At 39.5% G+C, this 23,126-nt stretch overlaps 1 protein-coding gene across 2 annotated transcripts in view; it reads right to left on the bottom strand.

Annotated features, from left to right (window-relative positions):
* The window catches only part of EFNA5 (ephrin A5), a 270,814-nt gene extending 248,376 nt beyond the window's left edge, over nucleotides 1-22,438 (bottom strand). For both annotated transcript variants that reach the window (XM_014852977.3, XM_014852978.3), the window contains exon 1: nucleotides 21,974-22,438. In XM_014852977.3, the coding sequence (XP_014708463.1) occupies nucleotides 21,974-22,098 (125 nt within the window). In that variant the 5' untranslated portion in view covers nucleotides 22,099-22,438. The remainder of the gene's footprint in view (nucleotides 1-21,973) is intronic.
* Between the last annotated feature and the right edge of the window lie 688 nt (nucleotides 22,439-23,126).

Below are 23,126 nucleotides of genomic sequence, written 5' to 3'. Positions count from 1 at the left end.
GATTAACTGTAAGTTCATGTGGTTTTCCAGATAAATCCTTAAAATCATGTTTAGAAGGAACACAGAAAAAAAAAACTTTAAAAAAAAAATCTTTCAAGTCATGTTTGAAAGTAAAACAAGAAAAATAACCTGTGTATTCTCTTCAAAAGTGTACACATGTTGTAGATATGTATGGTTTGGTTCCTCTACAGCGATAAACCAAAATGGGGGCGGGAGGGGGATAAATTATACATTTCAACTAAGGAAGTTAAAGACACCAAAGGATTCATGAAGGTGAAAATGACTTCTCAGTGGACAACAATCCTCTCATTTCACAGATGAGGGAACTTGACTTGACCAAGGTTAAGTGACTTGCTCAAGGTCAAATAGTTAAGTAGTGTCAAAGCCTTGACACATCTCAGATCTTCTGAGTCAGATGCTCCAGCCTAAGAGATCAACTAATTCAATCACCTTGTTGTAAAGATAAAAAACCGAGCTCCAGAGCATTTGGTGATTTGCTTAAGGTCAAACATCTAGTTGGCAGAGAAGAAAAAGTGACATCCACATCACCTGACTCCAGGCCTTACTACATTTTTGAAAGATATTACTTCATTTTTCAAACTGACAAAATCAGAAAGGAGAATTTTCACACAATTAACATATGAGTTCAGTGAGGTTACCAAAACATTTGGCAAGAGGCAGGCAAGAAAATGAAAGGAAAAGAGGAAGTCTACAGGCAGACAATATATTTTATAGGCTAATACTCATGACTAATTCTCCAAATTAACTAACCAAAACAATAATAGTAGTGATGATAATACCTAGATTTCAGTGAGGGAACGCTACCCATCAGGCATTTACTTTCTCATTGAATTGTCACATATTATATATCCTCCCTATTTTACACAAGCGGAAACAGGGTTAGAGAAAAGGGCTGGCATTTCAACCCAGGTCACCCCGACTTGAAAGTCAGTCAATGCTCTCTCCTTGATATAACTCTGTATCATCATAAAATTTTTTGTACATAAAAAGATAATGAAAACATACAGAAATTCATTTAAAAGTATTTACTAATGACTAACATTTACTAACCACATTTGCCATAATGCCTGGCACTGTTCTACTGTAACACATCATTTAATTATCACAATAACTCTATCAGATAAACACATTATTATGCTCATTTACAGCTGAGGAAGATGAAGCAGGGAAAGGTTAAGTAACTAGTCCAGGACCACAGCATCTAGTTAAGTGGAGGAGCTGAGTACTGGACCCAGAACCTGCCTCAGACTCTTAACCATCATGGGCCCGCCCTTGTGGATAGTGTTTCTGCATGTAAACCACTATCCCTAACCTCAAGAATCTTATAATCTAGAAATGGGAACAGTACACATACAAACATGCAGAGAGTGTACACAAACTAAAGTATTATCCATATGCCAGTATTATTCATATAAACAACGAAAGTAGGAGGCAGGGTGACAACTTCCACTGCAGAGGCACAAAGGACTGTGCATGAGGCATGAATCACCTGACGTGTCCAGGCACATGTTTCAACTAAAAGACCCGGGTTCTTCTGGCAAAGCAGAATTCCATAATGGATAAGGTGCCAAAACTCTTTCTTCCCCTGTGTTATCTCTCTGGACATTAGGTGGGAACCTGATCCACCCACATCCTATCAGGAGACCCTAGTCTTTGAAACTAATCAGAAATAATTTACTGGCTGTTAGGGCAAAAACTCCTGTGATGGAAGGAAGTAATAGGAAGAGAAAAAAGAGGGGGGAGTGGGATTTGAGGGACAAAATAACACAGAGTCAGTCCAAGCATTCATATCCTGTTCCCTATAGCTTAAAAACACTTATTTCTTGCTCAAATTGTATATACTGTGGAGTAGGCAAAAGCCACATTTAAAATTTTTAAGTAAATCCATATTGTTATTATGCAAACCAAAACTGACTGGAAGTGCAGGAATTTAGATCAAATACAGGGAAAAATTTCCTGACCGTATGATTGTTAAACTCTGAAACTTTTATTCAATGAACATTCAGAATTTCTTCTGAAATTCTTCAAAAACAGCTCTATACCTTGGCCAGTCCTCAGGAATGAAGCTTACCTAAATGCAGAGGAGGCGGCCGGCTGGCATGTGAATTCCCCACCCGTCCGATTACTCTTTACATACAACGTGCATTGTATATACACATGGCCTGACAATTAGCTCCCAAGAACGAATCTACGAAACCTTTAACCTCTGGTTGTACTAATTATCTGCTGTGGGTGCAACAGTTGTGGCTTGCTACCTCACAGTCCATTAAATGCTCAAAAAAGAGGAATAAAAATGGGCATTTTTAACCCTCCTTTCATATTAGCACACAGTCTCCATCATTCTCTTCCACTGTGCCTCCTCGGAAACTCTGCCCCCAGGTCACCTTTCAACATTTTGCTGAGTTCTGTGAGACAATGTGTCACTCCACACAGGCTGGCTAAGTGGTTTAAGGGCCACTTACCTGCCAACTTCAAAGTACATGAAACTCAAGTTTTCTCATCTGTGCAACAGGGATCATTACAATACTTCCCTCATCAAAGCTGTTGGCAGGATTAAATAAATGTTAATGATAGTGAAGTCTGTAAAGCACTGTGTTTGGTATACAATAAGTGCTCAATAAATGGGAGCTATTCAGAAATACCTCCATTTCTAGAAGGGCACAGGAGCACTTCTGTGGCCTGTAAAAGCAAAAGTGAATCCCACTGACTCACCTCTGAGTAAAGACCAAGGCGCTTCCTGGGGGTTTTGAGAATCTGATCACAGAGCCATGGGGCTCCTCAGGGCCCTCTCAGCAACTTGGGGAGGTGGGCAGAGCCCCAGACGCTAGTCTCTCCTAAATTCAGCCTGATGTTTGTTTGCTGCTTTTTGTTTTTCTTTTTTTCTGCTTTACATTTAGGTTTCTGCTGATGATTTTTGTGAATAATGATTTTTTGGCTAAAAAAGAAGTTTGAAAACAACTGCTCAATCCATAAATCAGTGAAACAATCCAGATATAATAGAGCCCCCCCCGCCACGTTCCATCTGGAAATATTAAAATTGCCCTGATTTTTACCATCACACCACCTAACCACTTATAAACCAAGCCTAATTTGAAGACCATCAACATTTTCCAGTATTCAGTTATATTTACAAAGCAATTAAACAGTGGCTAAGATATACAACCATGCAGAACAATTATAATACATATGAGAACCCTGTTGATTCATCCATTATAAAGAATAATCCATCATAATGACCCTCCCTGTTGATACTAGAAACAGCCTCACACTGACACCCCACAACATGGCTAACCCACCTTTCCAGCCCCTGCTTCAGATCTTTCACCAGATCCCCTTCACTCTGTATTAACTACTTTCTATATACCCCCAAATCGATCTACACAGTCACAGCCAGCAGGTCCTTACTCCTGTTGCTATGGATCTCTGGAATATTCTTCTACTACTTCTCTCCATCTCTATTAAAATCATATCCATCATTCAGGGCTTAGACTAAATTATTCCTCTTCCAGGAAATAGTTCCTGATACCCTTGAACAGACATACTTTCTGGTAGTCCATAGCATTCCATGCTTTATTGTGACATTGTTTGTTTGTTGTTCATCACTAGTGGCCTGAGTGAAGGACAACATTTTGATCACTGCCTTGACAATTAATGAATTTTCTAAATGTCTTGGTATTTGCCTGCATGTGGTCTCTAGCACCGACACACTCACATCACATATGAAAGAAGACCAGGCATATGAGACGAAGGGATGCTTACAATCTCAGTCACAATGAACAACAATCCGCATATGCTATTGGTTTTACTGGGTATTTATTAAAAATAACTTTGCAGTCAGGACACATGAGAATTTCTCTTTAAGCCTGTTTACTTTTCCAGTTAGTAAATGTACCAGGATGGTTTTCGCTAAAACATAAGTCAGCCAGCTGTTTGTTTGGGTTCTTGAAGTGAATGGTAAAAATACAGGCAGCTTTTACTCAAAGTACTCCACTTTAAACAAGGGAATCTGTTCCGTATTTAAGTGATTTAATTTTCTTTTTAAAAAAAAAGTTTCAATTTTTCATATAATACGAACATCTCCTCTTCAGAACTTCAGAACTTTCATTTAGATGGCATATGGTTCTCCCTCACCCATCTGATACCCCAGGGATGCCAAAGCACTTAGGAGACCCAAGAGAGTGTGTAATCCGACATGACAGCTGAAGGAGGAAAGGCTGACAGAAGCATCAGAACAGGTATCAGGGAGGGAGGAGGATTATTCTGGAGTCCAGGTTTACTCCCTATCTTTCTTTCAAGTCTACCAGAATGCTACATTTCCTTTGCCCTTGAGAAGACAGCATCACTGGCATGAAGGTTTCACTCAGAGATGGGCTGGACCCACAAAGACAAACAGCTTCATGTACCTTGAACTTCTCTGAAACAGACAGGGTGAAGAGTAGTTTTGCACTTCAGTCTCCCAAATTCTCTGTAACCCGGCATAAGCTCCTGCTGGCTTTGTAGTCGGCTTCCCTTTCCTCGATGTGGCGCATTTATGAGTTCAGCTGTGGGCTCTGTTGATTTCCCTCCGCAGCCTTTCTCCTCTTCCTAACACATGCATACTTGAGCCCCGCTTGGGGTGCTGACTAAGGAGGAACAATAGGAGGCTTTGAGCAGACCTCAGGCCCAGACCCAGTCAATATTTACTTCAGCTTGGAGCCACTGTTTTAAAGCTCCTTCCAAGCAGAACTCAACAGTGGGGAGTCCCCAGAGGGTTCTAGATTTTATTTTAACAAAGGGGCAGGGGGTGTAGAGAGAGAGCAAATAGATTACTGTCCACACCACTTTCTCAGAGAAAATAAGGGAGGCCATGCAACAAAACGGGCTAGACTTTCAATACTAATTAGCAATTTATAATCAGAAAAACCAATCGTCTTCCAACACTGATCACTGCCGTCTTAAAAAACTCCCTATCAGGCTGCAGTGCAAATTCACTTAATGTGACCCCTGGATATCTTGTGAGCAGGGCCCTGATCCTATCAGCCACCCAAAGCTCGTCTATGTTTGCCTACTCGGCCCAGAATGGCATTGCAAGGACTCTGGGTGAAGTGAGTTCAAACTCTTTGACTGACTTCCAAACGGGACGTTATGCATACTACCAATTCAAGTGTGTCCTAAAAAGAAGGTGTGATTACCAAACACCCTGAATTCAGAGTGTGCTGTGGTAAATACTAGTAGGTGTGTCTGTTAACTTGGCAATATTAGGAAGGCTGATCTATGGCTTTGAGGGGTGTAACTAAAAAAAAGTCATAAACACTCTTTTCCCCCCAGTGAAAGTGGCTGACTATAGGTTGGCGGCTGGGAGGTGGGCTGAGGAGGGATGGCAGTTGGTTCTAATACTATATAAGAGTGAATGGAGTTGCCGGTGGACTTACACTGCCCTTGGTTGAGATAAACGTAGAAATAAGCTCTCTCTATTAAAAGTAAAACTATTTAATATTTTTGTATTTGATAGTAGGTTTAATTTTTTTTTAAAAGTCAATTGTCATAAAACTAACCTGAAGTGACAGTTGGGCAATTTTACTAAAATGATTAAGGTCATATAAAATGACTAGAGATTTCAGCAAGATACCTGAGGAAAGAAATTCACATTTGTCTGCTGCAACCAATTATAATGCTCGTTACTCTAGTCAAACCAATAAGTAGACTTTGTTCTTTTTGCTTAAAGACCTAACTATACGTTCCATTCACATTTTACGATATTTCTGTAAGGACAAAGTCAAATGATCTGAAAAGTTTAATAAGAAAGAGATTGAAGAGGATTTGTAACAGTCTAAACTCAAAAATTCTAGTTCATGACATCGTTAGTATTATAGGGCAGTTCCCCATTGTCTATATTCTAAACTTGCACAGTCCTCCCTCGGTAGCTACAGGGGGATGGGCTGTAGGATCCCCGCGGATACCAAAATCCAAGGATGCTCAAATCTCTTACATGAAATGGCAGAGTGTTTGCATATAACCTATGCACATCCTCCCATATACTTTTAAATCGTCTCTAGATTACTTACAATACCTAACACAATGTAAACACTATGTAAATAGTTGTTATACTCTATTGTTTAGGGAATAATGACAAGAAAAAAAGTCTGTACATGTTCAGGACAGACACAACCATCACAGGCCTTTCCAACCACAGTTGGTTGAATCTGCAGTTGCAGAACTTGTGGCTAGGGAGGCCTGACTGTAAAATACATTGACATAATTCGGTGTTTCGAAATGAGAATAAAAAGAATTCAAACCACCCTTCCTCCAACAAATATGAGGTAAAAGGTTAAGTATACTAGGATTGGCCTGTTTTATTTTGTGCATCTAAATTCATCAAATGCACTGGAATATGTTCAGCTCTGATCTTTACTACATTATTTATCATATTAAAAAAAGCTAAATAATTAAAATGCAACTCAATCCAATCATTTCAACATCTTAAGGAATTACTGGATTGCTATACACTCAATTTGATCAATCAACATGTTCTCGTGGAAGGAAAATACTGAGTCAGCCAGCTGAGATGAAGTCTCTGGCTGGTATTTTTTAACTCATATATGAGTATAAGGAATTATTTTCTTAATACACAAGTGTCAATAACTAAGTCATCAAAATTTAAACGCCTTGACTACCCTTTTGCCAAGAAAGGAGGCCTGGAACACAGGAAGGATTATAACCATTAATCATTCATCAGACACTGAGTCCAAGTAACATAAAATTACAAAGTTTAAAACTTGAAATAAACTCATAACAAGCTCATTCCCTTGACAAATCTTCATTTCCAATCTAGCAGGACAAAAGAAACTCACTTTTGTCTGAAACAACACAAGAGCAACAAAGGTCAGTCTAACATTCAGGTGAGCAAAGCAATTCTATGTATTAAAACACTGTACTTTTAAGGGAAATCCGTTACACAGAGTTATCAATGTTCTTTCAAATAACTGGTATCGCTAATACTGAATTCAGTATTTTTATTGCTACTCGCTAAGTGCTGCCCTCAGTTGTCACTAAATACCTAGGTACAGCACACAAGGATCATTGATAGATTCCCTAATGAATTCCTTTTTTTTTTTGGCATAAGTGAGGCTTATACCTTCAGGAGCATAACGACATTATAAAATAATGTAAGTATGTAAGTAAATGATTGCAATTTTAAAACAAGTCACAGGCACATTTGCTATTTTCCTAAATAACTATAAACATATGAGGTAAAACCTGCTTTGAATAACCACTAGACAATTCTACAGGAAAGTGGCCCTTTGACAGTAATGTGTTACTCAGGTTTCAATGCATTAAAATGTGTTCCTTGACAAATTCTGTTTCCTCTCTCAGCTAGATGCTGTTATGATCTATTTATGCTCCTAACACCAATGTGTGTATAATTAATACGTACTAAGTTTAAAAGCCGTTGATAACAGGAGTTTTTTAAGCAAAGGCGTCAAGAGGCTAAACCCTGTTCTTCTGGCAGCAGGATTTAGAAGAATCCAAGGATCCCAGGGATAGCCAGGCTGCCTGTAAGGAATAGCCCCAGACAGGAATTGATTTGTTTCAACAAGCTCCTCATTGGAAATACAAGCTTTCTCCAAGAGGGTGTCGGTATTCATTAATTTCTCCTTTGAGATGGAGATATCTCATTATACCTGTGAAGTCCAACGCAAAATATCAGGGTTTTAGAAATCAAAGAGGAAACAATACAGAAGAGACAAACTGAGAAAGGACGAGAGGGCATTAAAAATAAACCTGACAGACTTTACAAAGGAGATCCCAAACTCCTTTGTGGGAGGGTCCCAGCTAATTTCCCTCTCAGGTGTCACTCTTCGCTCGTTATTACTCTTGTAGAAATCACAAGATAAAACCTAAAATGTGAATTCCTTTCAAAGAAAACCCAATGGAAATACATAAATCATATATATCAGGGACAACATATATTACAAAATAATACAACTCAGTCTATCTTTTAAAAAGTCAACTCTTCCATGTTGCTTTGAAAATAAGCTTTTATTTGTAAGAATGTATTTTCTACGCAACTTACAAGAATATAAAGAATTATAAAGTGAGATGCAGTGCCAAGAAAGGTGACCCCCTTAATCTCTATTCTTTTTATAATAGTTTTTAAAGTCCTGTCACAGATAAACTTTCTTCAAATTTTCACAAATCTGAGGGAGACATTATTTTTATTATGCCCACTTATTTATTAGCCTGAAGAAACTGAGGCTCAGATAATCACTAAGAATGATGTACTTATGACTCAACTAGACTTGAAATTTTAACTAGATCTGAAATATAACAAAAAAATGTTAACAAGGACAATTGAAAAATCTAATCTGATGTAGTTTTTTTAATATCTCACTCTCTGAGTCCTTGACTGTATAACACCCAAAGCCATTCAAAATTTTATCCAAAACAGCTATTATAAAAACTCAAAACAAAAAAAGTACATGAAATCAATGCTTTTACTTTGTGCAGTCAAAACAATCTGTAAATGTACCCATATGAGTCTATCTAAGAACTTGGTTACAACCTATTAATCTGATGACAAATCACTGTTAATAACCTAGAGTTAAATAAAAACCATTCAATGTATTTATTTTCCCTTTTTGAAAAATGGAGGGGAAAAAACAATAGAACTGTTGAGCATCTTCTACTTTACCTAAACATGGCAATGACCACAAATCTTAGGTATATTAACTCCATTTTGAACAAAGCTATTCCTTAGAGATATACAAATGACTTCATTTTAATCAATGAAGATATCTGATTTCTAAATTTAATAATCTTCTAAGCACATAGCATATTTCTCCTTTAGAAACCACTTAAGTTCACACACCGTCAGAGAAGATTCTCGAATTTCTTCACCTGTGACAAACCCTAAGTGAGTGTCACCTCAAAGTCATTGTCTCAGAATGCTTATTTACACCCTGGTGAGCAAAAATATAAACCTATGAAAAACAAACAGAACAGTAATGTCTTGATTTACTATTCTCAATAATATTCATAGTTCTTATAAAACGCTACCCAGTGTTTTGCTGAAATCCATTTTATCAAGGATTTAAAAATGGAAAGATCTGCTTCTGTTTGATAATTAACTATAAAAAACTGTCAATAAAAATTGCTATAAAAGTGAAAGGATAATTGACTTGAATGCTCACCATCTTTTCCTCCATTTGTTTGTTTTCATAAAAATATAGCTGATTTATAGAACAAACAGCTTCATCTTTCTTTTTATAGTCGTTGCACAGAGGTCTATCTCAGTTAAGGAAGTCTACCTACTGAGGCTTTCAAAGACTTTAAAATTCACTTAGATTAGTAATATTGTATTTATAAACACAGAGTGAAAAACACCAACAACAAAAGGTAAGCAGGTAGAGTAACTGGAATCTAACTAGTTCCTTCCTTTACTTGTTAATACAAGTATCACATAATATTTGTTTTGCAAAAGCAAATGATAGATGTGCTGTGAAAAACGCAGAAGCATATTAACAGACTTTATACCTAGACTCTATAGAAACAAAGATTTCTCACTAAGAACACTAGAATCACAGAATTTTAGAGCAGGAAAGTATTTTTCCCCCAGGTCTTCTTATAACTCCATTGGCAGTGTAGACTCCTATAGGCCACCCACAAGAAACCCAGCCAGTGGAAGCACAGAAAGCGTTAGTCATCTTCTACACTGAATGTAAAATGAACATTTTGGGTTCATTTAACCATATGGATTTAAATTGGAAAGTGTTAAAAATCTGTTTCTGAGGTGTAATTCTGGCATTGCTACATAAAATACACCTGGGGAAGGTTTGCAAATAAATATCCTTAGACATTTATGATAGGATCCACCTTAAACTTTTTGGACAAAGGCAGTATTTTCACTTCAGTACAATTTGTGTATAGAGAGCAAGACTCAAAACAAAATCTCTATTACTTCTGTTGTGGTGTATTTTTAAAGATACATAAACGTGAGTGTAAAAATCTATTTTGTTTGTCTGAGATTTGAGGTAAGGTGGCTAGAAATGAAGACTACTAGGCCTTAAGACAAGTAACTTTCACTCATGCAAACACTAAGCCACTTTAGAAACTGTAGAACTATATAGAAAGTTCAAGGCAAATACAACCAAGAATCCTTGATGAGGAGCCAGAAATAATCTCTCTCCCCATGGACTTATCTAGAACTTTGCTGCTCAAACTGTGGTTCATGGGTCAGCTGCATCAATATCACTCGGGAGCTTGTTAGAAATGCAGAATGTTGGGGCCCTGCCCTTAATCTACCGAATTAGAATCTGTATTTCAACAAGACCCCCAGAATATCTGTGTGCACATTAGAGTGTGAGAAGCAGTGATCCAGAAATTGCTAACTGAATGCTTCATGATGGCTGGGACATTCTTTATACGGTTTACTGCAATATCTCCAGTACCAAGAACAAGACCTGGCCCACAGGGGACACTTGATAAATACTCGCTGAATAAATCCATATGTGAAGATCTCTTATAGTATTTTCCACTTCGTACTGTGAATATGTGTATAAAATCTTTATATCTGCACAAGACTGCAAGTTTCTTAAGGGAACATATGCTCTTATTCCTCTGAGTCCGCTGTATGCCTCCCAGTGTTTGCATGTATCACTCAATAAACATTTCATCGATTAACAACTTTTAGAGATTCAATATAGGAATATATTATTACTGTTAGATATTAGCTATAATATTGCTTTAATGTGAAAACGTTGGAAAAATAAGTTTAAATCAATATATAATTCCTGAATTCATCTATTTGACTTTGGCTTTGGCTTTAAATATAGAAAGAGAATTCACCCTAAGAATCAAAATAGTAATGGAAAACATCATATAGGGCCAAGTCCTGATTCTATGTGGTACCAGAGAACAGGGCTGGCATGGATGACTGAAACCCAAAATTGATTCCAAAACCTCATGTTATTCAATAGCCTCAAAGTCTTTTCTTACCAAATCTCATACCAAAGCTGCTATACATTTCAGAAATGTCATTTTTAGTTTTATTTTCTTCCTCAAATCCACCCACGGGTAGACAGGCCCAGAGATTAAAATGGGTAAAGCCGTCAAAAGAAAAAGACAGTGACAGATCTACATAATAAACAAACAAATGATTAGTCCTCAAATAACCAGATATTAACACAAAACTCTAGAGCCAAGTAAAGAAATAACAATTTGTAAAAGAAATAATTGTAAGAAGTAATCAGATATGTTAATAGGATAGATGTATCGATAACAAGACCATCCCAAAATAATACTCAAAATAATGAGATATTCAGAGTCATAAATATTGCTGGTTTTCTCAGTCCATGTTACAAAGCAGGGAACCCCTCCCCAATAAAGAACTGCTTTGTTTCTTTTTAATTAACTGAATTAGATTATCCTTTATACATTTTTTTCTTCAGAGAACCCAGAATTTAAAGTTAAACCATCAGATATATCTGGCCCCATATCCCCTATGTATATATTCAAATGGAATATCCCCTATACATATATGCATCCCCCCCACACACACACACATACACACTGTCATGTTGTTTTCTCAAGAGTACAGTTGACAATGGTGATAGCAGAGTGTGTAATTAGTTTTCATTGTTCCCCTGACAGCTACAGTTCCATACAGATCCTTTTCTTTTTATGTTGTAAATGTTATGGAAAAAATACACTAATAACAGGCATTTAATTATGGATCCAGCAACCATAGTGGAAACATTGCCAGAAGAAACTGGAATCTCTGGGATAGCAAAAACATATATTTGCTGGCGGGGGAGAGGTTGTTCTTCAATTATAGTAATGCTCAAAACACTGATGACAGGCATATGATGGAAAAACTTTTTAAATTGTTCCCCCAGTCTCTGTCGACAATAAAGTATGTATACAATGCTACATCAATATTAAAACCAAGAATAGTATCATATCTGTACTAAAATATTAATAAGAATAAAGGCATTGCTTATTAATAAGGGAAATACCCTTTAGAAGAGCTTCATGTTTTGATACTATCAGCGAAGAGTAGTACAAAGATTTAGTTTCAAATTTTGTTTTTGGCTTTGCTTTTCACAGACTTAAAAAAAATTAGCACTTGTGATATCAAATATCTGGGTGCTACATTCCCTGAGGCTTACTTTAATTTGTTTTATACAGTATTTAAAATAAAGCATCCCCCAAGTTGCTGTCACGGCAGACACCAGATCTGTCACTGAGGTCCTTTCTCGCCTGATTAATTAGTAATTGGGAGACACATTTTGGCAGCTTTCATTTCCCTATTATTTTCTCTAGTTTGACACAAAACCCTGTCAGAAGCACCACTATTTGAACTGTACCCTGCTTAGTGCTGGGTCACTAAATTTTAATAAATGGAGCCCCCACCAGAAAACTACCGAAATAGGCATAAAAGTTTATTGAAGCAGTAACAGTAAACAAATATAGGAAGAAAACACTGAATGCCACAGTAACTAAAACATTAATGGTCTGCCTGAACCCAGGGATTATTGGCGAGATTGCAGACCAGAGACTAAAAGAAGAGGCCTTTAACAAAGCCACTGCTTTCATCCGTCTTTAAATATACATATACGTATATACGTGTAGCGAAATAAAGCAGACAAACACCTTGGTGCAGCAGAACCATACATCTGAGCCTCCATTATCCCAACCAGGCAAAGACAGACAGAGACTACAGGGATACAGAACCCATCCAGAAGTCACAAAAGCTCTGTCGGAGCCAAACAAAGAAATATTTTTCATAAAAGTTAAGGTGAGGAACTTAAAATTGAAGCTAAAAAGACTGATACTTCGGAGAGCTGCAAACAGCTACAGAATCAGTTTCAGGTTCTCCATCTCAAAGTGTCAATCCCTTCAAAAAAGCATCCTGCTACGATGGTGGCTCAGGACACTTGTGTGCCACGGCAGTGGCCGTGCTGTGTGGGTCAGAGGTCACAGCCTCCACATTCCGACATCTGTCTGTATTTTCTTGCCCTGAAACAATAGAAGGGAAACTAGGCTCATTTGCTCCCACTTTGTTTAACCTAATTGTTAAATACAAAGGATTATTTCCCCATATTTAGAATTATTTTTCCTTTTTTTCCCATTCCCGTTTGTCTCCATAAAATCACATACTATAAAAAACTTAACCAAAGGGTTAAGTCCCCTATACATTGTTTGCTAAAGTTTGGTAAACGCGACAAAGTTGTATATCCCACTGGCGTCGACGGACCTGAGACGTCAAGTATCATGTCCACCACCATCAAAATCTAGATAACAATTTGCACTGTAATTATCCAACCAAAATAAGCCATGACTTATTTTATTCAAACCACAAAACTGCATTTTTAATGTGAGAAAATACTTTCATCTACTTTTATAATATGTATTTTCATAATAAGAGACAAGCACTAATTGTTAATTACAGTTTCTGCATATATATGTCATTAACAAAACTTAGAATGAACACTCTGACAGCTGAGAAGCAGCAAGAAAAAAAGTATGAACGTTAGTTCATTTAAAACAAAAAGGTCACTTTGAACACTCAGTTATTTTAGTCTTCTCCACCAGCCAGTCAAAGAAAAACAGATGATGGATATCAGAGGAAAGCTTTTCAGTACAAAAACTGTTAACTCATACCTGGACTTTAATAAGGAGTCTAAGAGATGTATATTTGTTCTTAAAACATGTATTTTATTTATCACCCTTTATATTGCATCTGCAACCACCAAAAATCTTATTTCTAATGAACTGAAGCAATCTGTGACATAAGTAGTATTCAATCTGTGCCAGTTTAATCAGACTGACTGAGTCAGGTTACTCAAATTAATCTTAAGGTAGTTCTGTTTTTACTGCAGTACATGGGAATAACGTTCCCAGCATCATCAAACAGATGCAGTAGCAAGAAGTGTAGTATAAATTTTTGGTAAAGTTTACTAGGCCACATGTTCTTCCAAATGTATCCAGAAATATAAAACATGGTGGAAAATACAGCAGACTCAGTTGATATACTGTCATAATTTTTAAGAACAAATATGAATTTACTTTCAAAATAATGTTCTGTAAGAACCACAAGAATGGCTTATTAACAAGATAGTGAGAGCCTACATTTCAGGGACAAAAAGGCTCTGACTTCACATGATGCTTCTTAAAGCACCCCAAACGCTTCGTTTTTAGAGGTCCCTACATTTTTATCAATGCCTTTCACTAGGGAAAGATTCCTGGTACCGCTGAGCAACTTGGAAAAAAATGTCAACCAACAAATAAAAACGACTACTTAGTATAGTCAGAAAAAGGAAATCAGGATTTGGGGGTACCATAGGGGTTATTAATACATTACTCTGAATTAACAGTAAATTATAAGCTTCAAGAGAAAAATACATATGTAAACATGGTACAGCCCAACATTTAACATGAAAATATAATATGCCCGGGTTTAAAATATATTATTACCAAGTTAAAATATCCTTTGTTTCAACTAAATACAAGAAGATAACATTTTAGCGAGCTCGCAAATAAGATAGAGCTTTAAATGTAGAGTTCTGCCAAAATGATTATAAAGTGGTTTAGTCCTTTTCTGTCGTCCATATTCATTTCCGGACCATTTTCATGAAAGAAATAAAATCGGTCTTAAAACAAGATGGCTGCTTCTAGGGGAGAGAAAAAAAAAATGCTGATTTAACTGAAAGCCAAAACCCCAGCTTTTCTAAATCGAGAAACAAGAAGTTACTCATATTTTTTCCTAATCTCCAAGTACGTATTCATACACTTCCATATGGAAGCCTATCGATTACACTGTGCCGTTATTTAGCAAGCATTAAATCATTATTTTGCATTAATCATTAATAGCAAAGCAATTTTTTAAAAAGGTCTAATCTTTGCGTGCTAATAACATGATCACCCAATGCATATACATGGAGATATCACAGGACCAAAATTCCCAGGTATACTTCATATCAGAAGCATGATCATCAGTCTTGGAAATCAGGTCACTTGATAAACAATAATAGGAACAACATGGATATCTCATATCTCTCAAAGAACCCCATCATCAAATGCTCAGTGACACCCTGTTACAAATAAATCAACTATATTTGGCTTTTTAAAGTAAATACTCTAGGAACTTAACTGTTAGACAATCTCTCCTTGATTTGCACTTTGCTGACCTTCCTTGAAGCAAATGGCAGATTAATTCTATGACATATACATAAAAATTAGAAATATTTGCCTCCATTTTAAAATAATTTTGAAATAGATTTTTTAAAAATCACTCAAAACTATTTTTATTTCTCACTTGAGTGGAAAATAAGACCTGACAGTAACATTTTCTTCAACCTGTCAACTGTCAATTGTATGAAGGATGTTTCTAAAGATGACAAAGGTTTATTTTTCCTTATTGAAAATGATAGAATTCTACCTGAATGAAAGCTGAGCTAACCATCACTGTGGTATCCTACTGTCTCTCAGCAACTAGCTAACTTAAGGAGGAGTTTTCACTATTTTAAAATAATGTTTTTATTGAAATCTATGGCTCAGTGTTTGAAAACTATATTAAAAAGCCTCAAAATTAATAGTTTACATCCACATACATTTTAGATTGGAAAATAGTGCGCAGACTTCAGTTGTTTCCAATAAATCCTTCAGTGTACAATAGGATTACAGATTATCGGGAAGAGTAAGATATAAGGAACTTTTTTGTTTATACTCAAAACTATGCGTAACAGTTATAGTACAGAAAAACTTGGATTACCACTTTTTAATTTTAAACAGTGGTTCTCTGTCATTGTGCCGCCTGTTTAGGACTGACTTAATTTTGAAAACATAAATGCAGACAAATTTAAGAGGAAGCAGATCTCCTGGTAGTGAGTAATATCCCATTCAGAAACACTGGAAGCTCAAATTAATCACAAGAAACTTTTCAACAAAACAGCTCAGGATATAGGTTGAGAAGCAGACTGAAATATAAATCTAATAATATAAATCAGGCCCTTAAAAGAGACAGTAATTTATTGATGTTTAGCTGTCTAAGACCACCATCGTAAGACAAATTACTAAAAGCGAATATTAATACCTCATTTCTTAGACTCCTCTTTGAGGTTTTTATACCTGAATATGAAGGTGTCATCCGTCACAAATGATCAAAAGGCAATTTTTTCTCAGTTCGGGAGACTGATCCTGACTCAGTGTTCTGGGTAAGTGGCCAGCGCCTTCCTCACTGTACTTAGTGACATGTAGGCTTCCTTTTCAACATGGACATTCTAATCAGGGCTGCTATTTTAACAGTTTGTATACTGTTTTTGAAAAGAAAATTGATAACATGTAATCAGTCAACACAGAGTGGTTGATTACTCAAAAAATAACACAGCTTTTTAAATCCTCATTGCTACTGGAAATTATTTAAAACAAACACAGAAATGAAGAGGACCGAGTGGCATCTTTTTAAAACATTGTTAAGCAAATGTTTTATATGGGGGGGGGGGGAACCCACTAAGCAACAGACCAAATGCTACCCACACGTAAAATTCTGTTCTTAACATTTTCTTATGTTTTATTCATTTCATATTTTAATATTTTCTCTCTCTCAAAGGTACATTCTTTTGGCATATACTTCTCGCAAGCTTGCAAAGGCCAGGACTCCTGAAGGACAAATTGTATTCATTCATTTTTTTGGCCCAGCATGAAGCTGGTAGCTTGCTTGGTTCAGAGCAACAGGGGAGAAAAGGAGGCGCTCATCTTTATCTGTCCCTCTCCAACAGGAAATCAGGCCAGTGGGCAGAATGCAATGAAATGCCTGTTCAGAAGGCATCTTGCAAGATTAAATTGCAAGAAATTCACGAGGTTCATTTGCCCCCAAATAACTAAAGTGCTCCTTCCAAAACTGATCCTCAGCCCTCAAAGGTGGAAGCCTTTAAAACTATTGATTATCAGCCAGAACACACGTGGCAACAAGATATTCGTTCAGGGAGCCAATGGTTTAGTTAATACCACCAAAATCAACTAACAAGGAGTAATGAACTACTGAAGGCTCTCTCTGATTCTTTGAATCACAAGGAGTTTATTGACCTTGGTCTCACACTGGAAATGCCAAATTAGACTGTACAGCAAAGTGTGCCTCAAATAGCACTGATGTTCCAGTCACCTAAAAAAAAGACAGTTGACTACTTCTGCTGGCTTATTATGAATATATAACATAATGCATAAAATGGATGGAACACAACATCTCAGTAGCTAACTTTGTTTCTCAAACTTCTATGCAAAAATGGCCAAAAACAAGAAGCAAACTCGTCTTTTAAAAATTTCTAGATTAGAAAAAGGGAGAGGGGGCAGGATTCACTTCAGGTCTCCTATAAACAGATATGGGTAAAACTACAGGATATAAATCTCCATCATGCTATTTTATTTTTATCCCGTTTACATAAATTCTGATATAAATATCAAAATAATAAAATTACCCTACTACATCCAGTAAAGTGATACATTATACTGAGGATTGGAGTTAATATAATTAAAAGATCCTAAGTAAAACCTTTTACTTGAAGAACTTTCATGTTTCTAACATATAAAATATTATTTGAAACATTTAAAATTTCAAAAATAAGGTTAAACCTTTAAAGTTTGGTGATAAAAATCACTCAAAGCCCAGATCAACTTTCCATCTTTCCTCAAAACAAATTCTTGGATTTCAACCAAATTTACTTCATTTATTTGTCAGTGGAAAAGGCACAGTGCTGGTATATTGGTATACATATAATAAAACTGATGGCTCAGATTTTTAAAAATAAAACAAGTGAATTTTGAAAGAGGAAAAATACCCAAGGGATTATGATTAGGGAAAAAAATGTTACTACTTCTCGCTTTTTAGCCACATACACATAACCCATACTGCCCGAAGGATCTGAGAGTATTGACCTGGAATTCTCATCACTTTCACAACTCCAAGATCACGTTAACAGAACTAAATGGTGTCAATTACCTGCTACTCTAACTCGAACTGTTTAATTTACAAGTCCCTGCAAGAGTTGGAAAAGTCCAAAGAAAACATATGATTAGGTTAAAATTTAGTAAATCCCAGATGAATTATAGATTTTTTTTTCCTTAAGAGAATAACCTTTTAAATTGGTGATACTCAAACCTTAACAGAAGCAAAGCACCCAGTGAAGAGAAGCAGGATTCTTAGAGCACGGTGATTATATTTGCCACTGTATTATTTTACTATTCCATCCATTAATGCCAACCAGGAGGGGACATGTTTAATAATCCTAGCATCATTTTGAAAACTGGTCAAAAGAATCCAAGAACTTTCCAATATACACACAGTGTTTAAAAGAATATTCTCAGTGGAAGCACCAAACTGTTTATATAGCACACTTCAGATTAAGAGACAGGTTCTTAATATTGAGTCATCTCTATCTTTCTAAGTGTAGCTACTAAGGGAGAACGTAAATAAAGTTTTATTACTGAAAGTCTTTTTAGAAGTTACTTAAAAGCTTTTTACATTCTTAAAGAAATTAAGGACAAATAGTTATATTCTCCTTGATTTGGATTTTCATTACTCAGTAACACGCCAGTTCAGAATTCAGCATACTTTAAAAAGATCATTCTATTACTCTATTTAGGTGAACTCATACAACTTTTCAAATTTCTTAATATAGAAGATTCATTTAGGCAAATCTTATCAGATATTTCTATTCAGACTGATTTCATTTGCTATTTCAGAGATTTGTGCCAGTTCAACACATAAAATCAGTCTGTCCCACCACCTAATAAATACTGGTAACTAAAAAGTTATCAGCATTTGAAAATATCCACTTCCCAAAAGTGAATACCTGGGAAGACAGATTCTAACAGTAAAACTATGTGACAGCAAATAATTTTATTATGTTTCCTCTGTGAACCTAGATTTATGGTGCTTATGGTATCAATATGCCAGTAATGATACCCAACACAGCTGATAAACTCCTACGACTACACAAGTTACACAGTAAGATATTTAAACCCTGTGAGCAAGATGTAATACTTAATTCTAATTGTATCTAAAAATAATTTCAAATTGAAGTCCAGTATAAGCTAAAATATATTTACTTCATTTTGCAACAGTACCCATTATCAGCTTAATGTGTCCACCGAACTTTTCTTCTACGAGGAAAATATTTAAGCTGCAATTAAAGTTTTCCACTTGTTTTCTAAAGACTGAAGTCTTCTGGTTATACTACTAGGTTAGCAAAATCTTAAAAGACAGAATTTACGTAAAACCAAAAGGCATAACTAACTCACTTTACAAAATAATAACATATATGAAAAGGAAATGTAAACCATTGACCTTATAAAATTTTGCAAACCCCTGCTAATTTTCTAAAATATTTCTTCAGTCTTTCGTAATAAACTGCTAATGTTTCTTTCTAAATCAGTTATTTTGCATTTGTCTACTTTAAAATCACATCCAAGCTGACTTTTCTTACTGCATCAAAAAAGCACCATCTTACTCAACATTTCAGAGATAAATCTGCCTACCATTACATACTTTTAAAATTATATTATTTTTTAAAGTCAGTTTTACTGTGATAACATACAAAGATAAATGCATCCAGAAACTCCTAAGAATACTACAGTTGGAGCTGAACCCCTTGTGGGTGGGGGGGGCAGGCAGGTACATCATTTTTTCTTTTGAACATTATCAAACTGATAATGATCAAATAGAAAGGTATTGCCACAAACCTCAAATTAAAATAGTGACTTGAGAATAGTCCTGGTATTTTAAAATTCTACAGACTAATTTAGTCTGTGCAGGTTCAAAGCCACCATGGCATCCTGAGCAGAAGAGTTTTCTGCAGGAAGGGCAGATCTATTAAAAAACATGACCTGTGACAAAAATCAATGTGCTAATCTCAAACCAAACAACAGTATCAAAAGCATAAAACAGAGATAACCTAAGATAAAATGTCCTCAAACTAACTCAGACTAGCTTGACAGGTTAAGGAGGAGGGGGAACGTGGGGGTGCTGCTGATTCTTCCTGTTTTAACCCAGGATGAGTGGAACACCCAAGTATCCAAATAAATGAATACTATGAGAAAAAGACCACACTGTGAAGTTTGGAGTGGGAAAGAAAAAGACAACCAAGAGCAAAATGTCCTAAATTCAACTAACCAATTTCACTATTTTATTTAATAAGGTGCTAAAGTTTAGAAATATAAATTCTTCTGTTTCAATATGCTGTCTAATAAAGCCCAAAGGGGAATAAAACCAACCAACATAATGAGACTTGCTTTTAACACCATCACAACTGGAAAGCTTGCTCTATTTGTCTTGTCAGCTTTAATAAAAGGCATCTCCTCCGGCAGGATGGCTTCCCTTTCTCTTTTCCTAATAGTGGTAAGTGGCATGTCAAAGAAAAAAGAGCTCCCCATCCAACCACCCACCTCCATGAGACTTTTTTTAACCAAACTTTCAGGGATGTCTCCACTTCTGCCAGGCAGTGGGTGCAAATAGCACTTGGGCTACCTGGATGCGACTATCCTTCCAAGATTAGCAGGGCGGGGGGACTCTCTCTGTTCGGCAACCGGTGGACCGCTTCTGGGGAAATCTGTTCATCTTCATCAGAGCTGACATTACTTCAAGCGGGGAATACCTCCCATGCCTGCACAACGAGGGAAGGCGGGAGGCTGGCGGAGAGGGCTACCGGGAGGTAGGAAGACTTGGAGGCGCCCGCGGGTCCCCTCTCCCCAAGCGCGCTGAGCGGGGAGCAACCACACTCTCCCCTCGGCCTCCCGCCTCTCTTCTCCCAACTGCCACTCCAGCTCAGGGAAGAACCTGGGATTTAGGTATAATCGATGCTATTTCCGTCCCAGGTGGGCACCGAGACCAGCCCACAGCTGGAAGCTGGCCTCGGTCCCTGAGAGGCAGAGCAATACGCGCCCGGCGGGGCCGACTGCTGCCCACAGGCCCGGGAGAAAGTAAGGCTCGGAGCTGCTCTCAATAGGGAGAGGTCCGCCCCGCACTCTGGACCACCCCCACCCCCAGCCCACATCCCGGGTCCGTGAACAAGGGACGTCCGCGGTGGTCAGGGTCCAGCAGGCGCGCTAGGGCGGCCCGGGGCGCCCACCTCCAGCCTCTCGCGTACCCGGCGGGCTCCGGGGACGCCCGCAAAACGGTTCCAGGTAACCGCGCGTATTCCTCCGGCTGCACACCGCCAGGCCGCGAACGACGGGCTCCCACCTCCCGGCGCGGCCAACTCCAGCAGCTCGCTCCGCACAAATGACGTAACCCGGCATTAGATCAAACTTTCTGGCACCTTGAGCCCACCGAAGGGTGGGGGAGGTGGGACAATCCTCTCTACTGCCAAGCGCGCCGGACCCAGACTGACCCAGGGGCCGGATAATTTCCTTGCAGTTCAAGAGGAAAATAAAACCCTAAAGCTTCCGTTTCTCAGTCCCTCTCATTTACCCCAGCCCGTGCGCTCTCTGAGCGCACCGGGAAAAGGGAAGGAGAAGGAAAAAAAAAAAAACTTTGGGGCTGTTTGGCGGGTTCTGCCCGCAGTCCCTGCGCATCCACGCTCCAGGCGGAAGCTCCTGACGCCGCGCACCCGGGGTTCCCCTTGCCCAAGCCCTGCGCCCAGCCTGGGATGCTGGCCAGCCTGCCCGGGCGGGGAAGCGGAGATGTCTTGACTCCCCGGCTCCCGCCTTTTCCGAGTCTCCCCGCGCTCCGCAGAGGCAGCCGGGCTGGGCAGCCCCGGGGACTCCCAGGGGCGCCCGGCCTCTTCGCGGCGGCTTAACAAAGAGGAGCGCGACGGGAGCGCTTTCAGCAGGCGCCTCCAAAGCCATCAGCGCCAGGGCGACGCAGGCTCCGAGGGTGCGCGCCGCCGGCGGCCGGTGCGCGCCGGTCCCCGCCGTCGCCGCTCCTTCCGCAGGGCCCCGAGGCACGGATAGCCCCGCTCTCCGCCCCCCACTGCCTTACCTGGGGTTGCTGCTATTCCAGTAGACGGCGTAGCGGTCGGCGACGGCCTTCGAGCCCGGATCCTGGCTGAACACACACATCCAGAGCACCAGAAACACCAGCGTCAACATCTCCACGTGCAACATCACGCCTGGCCAGCGGCGGAGCCCCCGACGCGCCACTCCGGAGAGAGAGCAGGGACCCGGAGGGAGGGAGGGTAGGGGCGAGAGAGAGCGAGAGAGCGGGAGCCAAATAAATATGAATAAATAAAAATGAAGAACGAGAAAGGAAAGAGGCGCACACCCAGCTGGGGAGGGGGAGGAGACCGAGAAGAAAAGAAGGCGGTGGAGTGAGGAGGATAAAGACAAACTCGCACCCCCACTGGAGGGTTCAGGAGGAAAAAAGGAATCGCAAGATGGAGAGAAGCGTGCGTGTGTGTGGTGGCGGCGGCGAGGGCGGGGGAAGGGGTGCCAAGCTGTGTCTCGGGCGGCGGCGGCAGGCCAGTCACCCCGGGAGAAGGAGGTGTGCTCCGGGCCGGGCGGCGGCAGCGCGGGTCGGGGCAGGCGGCGGCGCACGCTGCACAGTCACCGGGAGTTGCGCGCCGCGGCCGCGGGGAGACATACACCGGCCCGCCGGGCCCGGCTCAGCGTCGGCGCCACGGGCTGCGCACGGCTCCGCCGCCGCCCAGGGCCCTCGCACTGCGCCCTGCTTCTCTCGAAGTTACTTTGGCGGCCGGTGGCAAACTGCAGGAGGAAGGCTCCGTGTGGATGGGGGGCTCCCGGGAGTCTGAGAACCCCCTTCCCCCGCCTCCTCTGTTCCTTAACCGGGCGACCCCTGGAAATCTCGGAGGAGTCGTAGGTAGTGCGGGTTTGGGGCGGTGCGCCGAGAAGGGTGAGGATCCGGAGCCACAAACCCAACCCCGCCGGCGTCCTGGAACTGGTTAAGCGGCAGCTAAGCTGGCGAGGAGCGGTCTTGCCTCGCAAACCTCAAAGAAAAGTTTGGCTCTTCGCGTCTTCCGGCAGGTCCCCCGGCGGAGTTGGACTGCGGCGGCGGCGGCGGCGGCGGCGGCGGGAGACAACACCCCGGGCGCTGGCGGAGCCTCGGGGATTTCTCGCGCGTGCTTTTCTTAGCCGGGTGTGGGTGCACCAGAGTGAATGAAGAGCAGAGGTTACGA

This window comes from Equus asinus, chromosome 9, assembly GCF_041296235.1.
Source record: "Equus asinus isolate D_3611 breed Donkey chromosome 9, EquAss-T2T_v2, whole genome shotgun sequence".
Classification (NCBI taxonomy): Eukaryota; Metazoa; Chordata; class Mammalia; order Perissodactyla; family Equidae; genus Equus; species Equus asinus.
This window is presented reverse-complemented; position numbering and strand designations above follow the sequence as displayed.